General features: G+C 41.5%; 1 protein-coding gene across 8 annotated transcripts in view; it reads left to right on the forward strand.

Annotated features, from left to right (window-relative positions):
• LOC110507293 (focal adhesion kinase 1-like) overlaps positions 1-6,407 on the forward strand; it is a 134,169-nt gene that overhangs the window by 96,960 nt on the left and 30,802 nt on the right. For all 8 annotated transcript variants that reach the window (XM_036937413.1, XM_036937415.1, XM_036937418.1 and 5 more), the window contains 4 exons: positions 3,634-3,749; positions 3,854-3,954; positions 4,342-4,431; positions 4,557-4,761. In XM_036937413.1, coding sequence (XP_036793308.1) covers positions 3,634-3,749; positions 3,854-3,954; positions 4,342-4,431; positions 4,557-4,761 — 512 coding nt within the window. The remainder of the gene's footprint in view (positions 1-3,633; positions 3,750-3,853; positions 3,955-4,341; positions 4,432-4,556; positions 4,762-6,407) is intronic.

The following is a 6,407-nucleotide window of genomic DNA, read 5'->3' on the forward strand; positions in this document are numbered from 1 at the left end:
CATAGGCTACAGTTGAGCAGAGATGTTTTTAGAATTTCCACACATGAGGATTTAAAAAAACACATTTCATGCATTTCTATGTCATTTGCATGACAGAAGACATTAGCACAATATTTTTTAATACCACACAAATGACTGAAAACAGTGTCTACTCTTACTGACAAACTGAGATCAATCTGGTCTGGAATTCACAACAAACAATAGCCCAGGCCAATGAAGCGACACACAGATTGTACATTATCAGGAGGTAATACAGTATATATATCACAGTAGGCTACTAAATGTAATGTCCAGTGACACACTGACTCCCCTAATGATGAAGATGAAGCCATAGGCTATTGTCATGTCTTTACTATCATTAAATTGAAGACTTATTGTTTTTATCAAAGATTCTCTGTAATTAATATTACACGATCAACTGATTAATCATGTAACTGTAATTAACTAGGAAGTCGGGGCACCAAGGAAATTATTCAGATTACAAAGTTATAATTTCCTAATATAACTTTTCAGATATTTTATATCTGATCAATTAGTCTTCGAATTAATGAATTATTTACTTTACCTCACGTTAGTCTCATTCCAAACGTCGTAAATTGTTGGTTATCTGCACGAACCCAGTCTTCACTATGAGTCATCCATACATGAAATGTGTTTTTTTTCTTTCCAAAATATACGTTTTTCCAGTGATTGTATTTTGAAATCTGTAAAAGGCAAACTGACATCCGCAACCAACCATAGAAATATAATCCATAGATGTCAGTTCCCTGGCACCCATCGCTAGTGTACCCATTAGGGCTCCCGAGTGGCGCAGCGGTATAAGGCCCTGCATCTCAGTGCTTGAGGCGTCACTACAGACACCCTGATTCGATTCCAGGCTGTATCACAGCCTGTGATTGGGAGTCACATAGGGCGGAGCACAATTGGCCCAGCATCGCCTGGATTTGGCCGGTGTAGGCCGTCATTGAAAATAAGAATTTGTTCTTTAACCGACTTGCCTAGTTAAATAAAGATTAAATAAATATATATTTTTAAATGAGTTTAACAGTCAAATTGCCAGTGTAAGAGGTTCCAAAACCCCTTCTATGGATTATATGTCTATGGCCACAACAAGCTGTAGCCTATATTTGTCGCTCTAACTGCAGCCTTCCCGACTGTAGGCATAGCAATTTCCTGGCATGGTTTAGGTCCACTTGTAGAATCTATGCCAAGGCGCATTGAAGCTGTTCTGGCAGCTCGTGGTGTCCCACTTTATGTTGGTGTTTCCTTTATTTTGGCAGATAAGCTACCTGTATGTGCTTGTGATAAAACTTAATCGACAAGTTTTATGTAGCAAAATTTGAAATTGTGTTTTTTACTTTGGATAAAAGTAGAGACTCAGAGCTAGAAAATCATATATCATACACTACAGTTGAGAAACAAAGGGAAAGTAATTGTTTTTTGAAAGTTGATAAACTTGTAACCTCACTTTTGAGAAAATGGCCCTTAATGTTTTGGTACCTACTGGGGAGCTTTTCTTTGTTTCTTTCTTCTTTGTCTACACCCATTCAGCATTGTTCACACCCTCTTTAAGCCTTTGCCTGTCCCATCTCTTTAAGGATTCACGTGAGGCCATGTACTAAACAACCAAAGATTTCACGACTAAAGGCTGGTTTATACTGCGTGTTCATAAATGTAATCTGGACTGCCAGAGTGTGCCTAGAGTGCACTCTGGGCATTTGTAAACTCAGCGTTGTCAGGTTGTACATTCGCAAATTCAGAGCGTTTCGCTCTAGGAACGTTCAGAGCGCACACTGGATGGTCTAGCCGAGGAGTAGGGTTGATCCAAGCTTCTGACCTAACATCAGCAGTCAAGCACCCAAGCTAACTGGCTAATGTTGGCTAGCTACTTTCAGACACAAATGAGAGAACAGTTCACTCTGACCATTTTACTGGCACTAGCAGAGCTGGTTAGGCTGCTTTTATGTTACCCAGAGCATTGGTGACTGCAACTGTGCTGCTGGCAATAATTTAATCACGCTTTTTTGCCAACGTTTACTGACACGGGCTATATACAATTGGTGTTGAGCGTTCGTAAATTCGTCAGTTATTCTGCGCTCTGGCACACTGAGACAAGAGTGATCTGAAATCGGAGTAGATAGCCAGAGCGAATTTATCAGCTACGTCTATCAACAGTTGTCGCATTGACACCATGAACTTTGAAATCGTTACTTGCATAGTGCAGTCTTTTGTTTAGACATGTAGTTAGCTAGCTAAACAATGAGCCATAATCCCAACTCATAACGTTAATACCCTGCATGAATCTGCAGGCAGCTAACCAACCAGGTTCAATGTTAGCTAGATAACATTAGGCTATAACTAGCAATGCATTTGGCTCTGTGATACGAATAATATAACTACACAGATCATACACGTAACGTTAGCTAGCCAGCCAGCTAACGTTAGCTAGTTAGCTAACAGTACACTTTAACTTGAAATTAAAACGACTTTCTGACTAAATTAGAAATGTGCAATATCTGAAAATGTAGCCAGCTAGACTACCTTACCCGTATGCATGGATAGACGCTTCTCCCTCTCTGTCACAGATGCCATGGTTGCCCTTAGTTTGAAGATGTACTCCAGAGACAGGTGTTTTATACAGCAGCCTTCTGTGTGTTCTCTTTTCAACTCAGTCTGCATATTTGCAATCAAACGCCAGAATCTTTTCCGTCTCCTTAGCTATCATACTCTAATTCCACTGATTTCAAAACTCGGGCCTCCGGAAAGTGGAGAACAACACTTATACAGTTCTACTATGCAATATCTTTCAAAATAGTCCAGTTAGAATGGATTACCTACACATACTGACCGCTTTATGTTATAGACAGAAGCATGATACATGGCAGACCAGTCTGAACTCATCTCTCGGCATGTCCAGCCCACTCATTATCTCAGCCAAGTAGTAAGGAGGTTGCTGGCTTTTTCTGTGGCTAAACTAACTAGGCTTGTAATTTAACCATTTTTTCGTATTTACAGATAGAGATAGTATACAAGTTTGTTATTAAGGCACATGAAAGTTCACATGTTCCAGAAGGCATTTCTGCCAAAAAACACATTTTTATAATAAAAAAAAGTTTACTCTCCTGTGTAGTAGCGACGCCTAGTTTCCTGAAATTGTGCTCTCTGGTGTATTTTGAACATTGAGAGCGGGCTCCTGTGGTTGGATAAAAAAGTATTATAATAATACTAAAAAAGTTTTGTCCCAGCCCCTGACTTACACAATTGACCAGTCACATTTATTTATTATGCAGTTTATTATTTTATTTTTTGTTAAATTCATTAGGTACCCAATCAAGGCAGGGCCCCCAGTTACCCACATGGCACCCCCTACCTCTTCTCCTCCCTCCATCTGATGATTAGCAGAACGGCATCAGGCTGTCTACACTCAAAATATATACTACATATTTATAAATACTGTATATATCTCCTTTATTATTATTATAAATTTTTAAATGTTTTTTTCCTCTCTTGGGCCCCCAACAGGCCTGTGCCCAGGGGCTTCAGCCCCAGGAAGCTCCTGCATTAAACCATCCCTGTATGTAATGTACATGCTAAAGTGAGTATTATCTTTTGTTTTCTCTTCCATCTTTACAGCTACGCTCCTTCCTGCAAGTGAGAAAATACAACCTCGACTTGGCATCACTGATTCTCTATGCTTTCCAGCTAAGCACAGCACTTTCCTACCTGGAGAGCAAGCGGTTTGTACATAGGTAAGCCCTCAACCCAATCTAGCCTTATTAATATGGCTTTGGTGTGTTTCCTGTAAACACACTACTCTTCTCTTCTCCATTGTAACCATGTCTGCGTCTTGAAGGGATATAGCTGCCAGGAACGTGCTGGTATCCTCAGTGGACTGTGTTAAACTGGGAGACTTTGGCTTGTCTCGATACATGGAGGACAGCTCCTATTACAAAGGTAGGAGTTTAATTTGTTCTGGAGACTAACTGTCCACAGTCAGCATACCAGAGGAGATCACTTTCTGCTGTTTATGTTATCAGTAAGTCATTCATTAGGCTCCTCACTCTTTAAGCAGACAGCTGTGGCTGCTGTCATTCATGGACATTATAAACATGGAAATATCTGTTGCACGTATGCATGGGGCGAGTCAAAGAAACTCAACAGCTCTTTTCATCAGCATATGACTCTGTGAGACTGCTATTGTGAACCACTCATCTAACTATGGCTTAGGGAAGTCCTGTGGGAGGGGAAGTGTTGCATTGTTCATGTGTACCTGTCTAATCAATCACAATAAAAACATTTGATCACAAAAAATCAAAGTCCTGCTTTCACCTCTCCTCCCAGCCTCCAAAGGGAAACTGCCTATCAAATGGATGGCACCAGAGTCTATTAACTTCAGACGCTTTACCTCAGCCAGTGACGTGTGGATGTTTGGTGAGTATGGGAATTTATACAGTACTTATCAAACAGTGCTCTACAACTTTTAAGTTCAAGGCTGTATGTTATTAGCTGATAAATTAGGGTTTAAATATATATATATATGTTTCTCTGTACTTCAGGTGTGTGTATGTGGGAGATCCTCATCTACGGAGTCAAACCCTTCCAGGGGGTGAAGAACAACGATGTCATCGGCCGGATAGAGAACGGAGAGCGTCTGGCCATGCCCCACAACTGCCCCCCTACCCTGTACAGCCTGATGACCAAGTGCTGGGCTTACGACCCTAGCAAGAGACCCTGCTTCACAGAGCTCAAAGCCCAGCTCAGGTATGGCCGTCAGTCGGTCTATCTGCATGTACATTGCTGTAGTGCATGGTGCGTTATCATACCTTGAAGACTATCTCCTACAACTACAATGTCATAAGATCTGAACTGAGGTTCATTGACTGTGGAGGAACAATAATGCATATCTATCAGGGTTGGAGTTCATTCCATTGTATTAATTGAGTCAGTTCAGGAAGTGAACTGAAATTCCAATTCCAAAAGTTTCTCATAGAGAGTGTCGGGGGGTCAGGGGTTGTCTAATAATTCTAATAATTTGTACACTGCAAATTGACCACAACTAAGCCCAAAAAGAGGTTGCATTTAAAAATAACAATAATTTCATACCTTTATTATGTTGAAACACGATCACGTCTCTTTTTTAATTTGTGAGACTACTTGGAAACAGATTTCCTGAATTAAATAGATAGCGAAAATATATATATTTTTAAACAGGCCACCTGTTGCCGACCCCATCTAGATAGATTTTCATTCTTGGTCACTAGATGGCACCAAAGCATCCACACATTTCAATCGTTGAAGGTGGAATTGACTGGCTTGTTTGTACAAGTAGATATACTGTATTAAATGCCCAGTTCTCTGGCTGACACTTGGCTCCATGGTGTTTTGGGTGCTGTGATTCAGTTGAGATCAGTCACACCTCTGGCTGACACTTGTCTTCATGGTGTTTTGGGTGCTGTGATTCAGTTGAGATCAGTCACACCTCTGGCTGACACTTGGCTTCATGGTGTTTTGGGTGCTGTGATTCAGTTGAGATCAGTCACACCTCTGGCTGACACTTGTCTTCATGGTGTTTTGGGTATTGTGATTCAGTTGAGGTCAGTCACACCTCTGGCTGACACTTGTCTTCATGGTGTTTTGGGTGCTGTGATTCAGTTGAGATCAGTCACACCTCTGGCTGACACTTGTCTTCATGGTGTTTTGGGTGCTGTGATTCAGTTGAGGTCAGTCACACCTCTGGCTGACACTTGTCTTCATGGTGTTTTGGGTGCTGTGATTCAGTTGAGGTCAGTCACACCTCTGGCTGACACTTGGCTTCATGGTGTTTTGGGTGCTGTGATTCAGTTGAGATCAGTCACACCTCTGACTGACACTTGGCTTCATGGTGTTTTGGGTGCTGTGATTCAGTTGAGATCAGTCACACCTCTGGCTGACACTTGGCTTCATGGTGTTTTGGGTGCTGTGATTCAGTTGAGATCAGTCACACCTCTGGCTGACACTTGTCTTCATGGTGTTTTGGGTGCTGTGATTCAGTTGAGATCAGTCACACCTCTGGGTGGCATGATACATAGGGAAATCCCTCTGTTGGTTTCTACTAGATAGCACAGAAACAAAGTCAGAATTGGCTATAAAATTCATGAAAAAAATGTGCTTTTTGTTCTTAATTTAAGGTTAGTGTTCGGCATCAGGTTGTGTGGTAAGGTTAGGGTTAAGGTTTGAAATCACATTATAAGAAGAGAAATTGTTGAAATAGGTGGGGTTTATGGCTTTGTGGCTGTGGTGACCAGTGATGACCCTCTCAGTAGCTCTGACTTGTCAGACCGTGCCCGTCTGTCCCACTTCCTGTCTGGGATGACCTCATTGTTGGTATCGTAACTGAGAGGGACAGTGCCAGGGCCCTACCCTCACCT

Source organism: Oncorhynchus mykiss, chromosome 2 (genome assembly GCF_013265735.2).
Source record: "Oncorhynchus mykiss isolate Arlee chromosome 2, USDA_OmykA_1.1, whole genome shotgun sequence".
Lineage (NCBI taxonomy): Eukaryota > Metazoa > Chordata > Actinopteri > Salmoniformes > Salmonidae > Oncorhynchus > Oncorhynchus mykiss.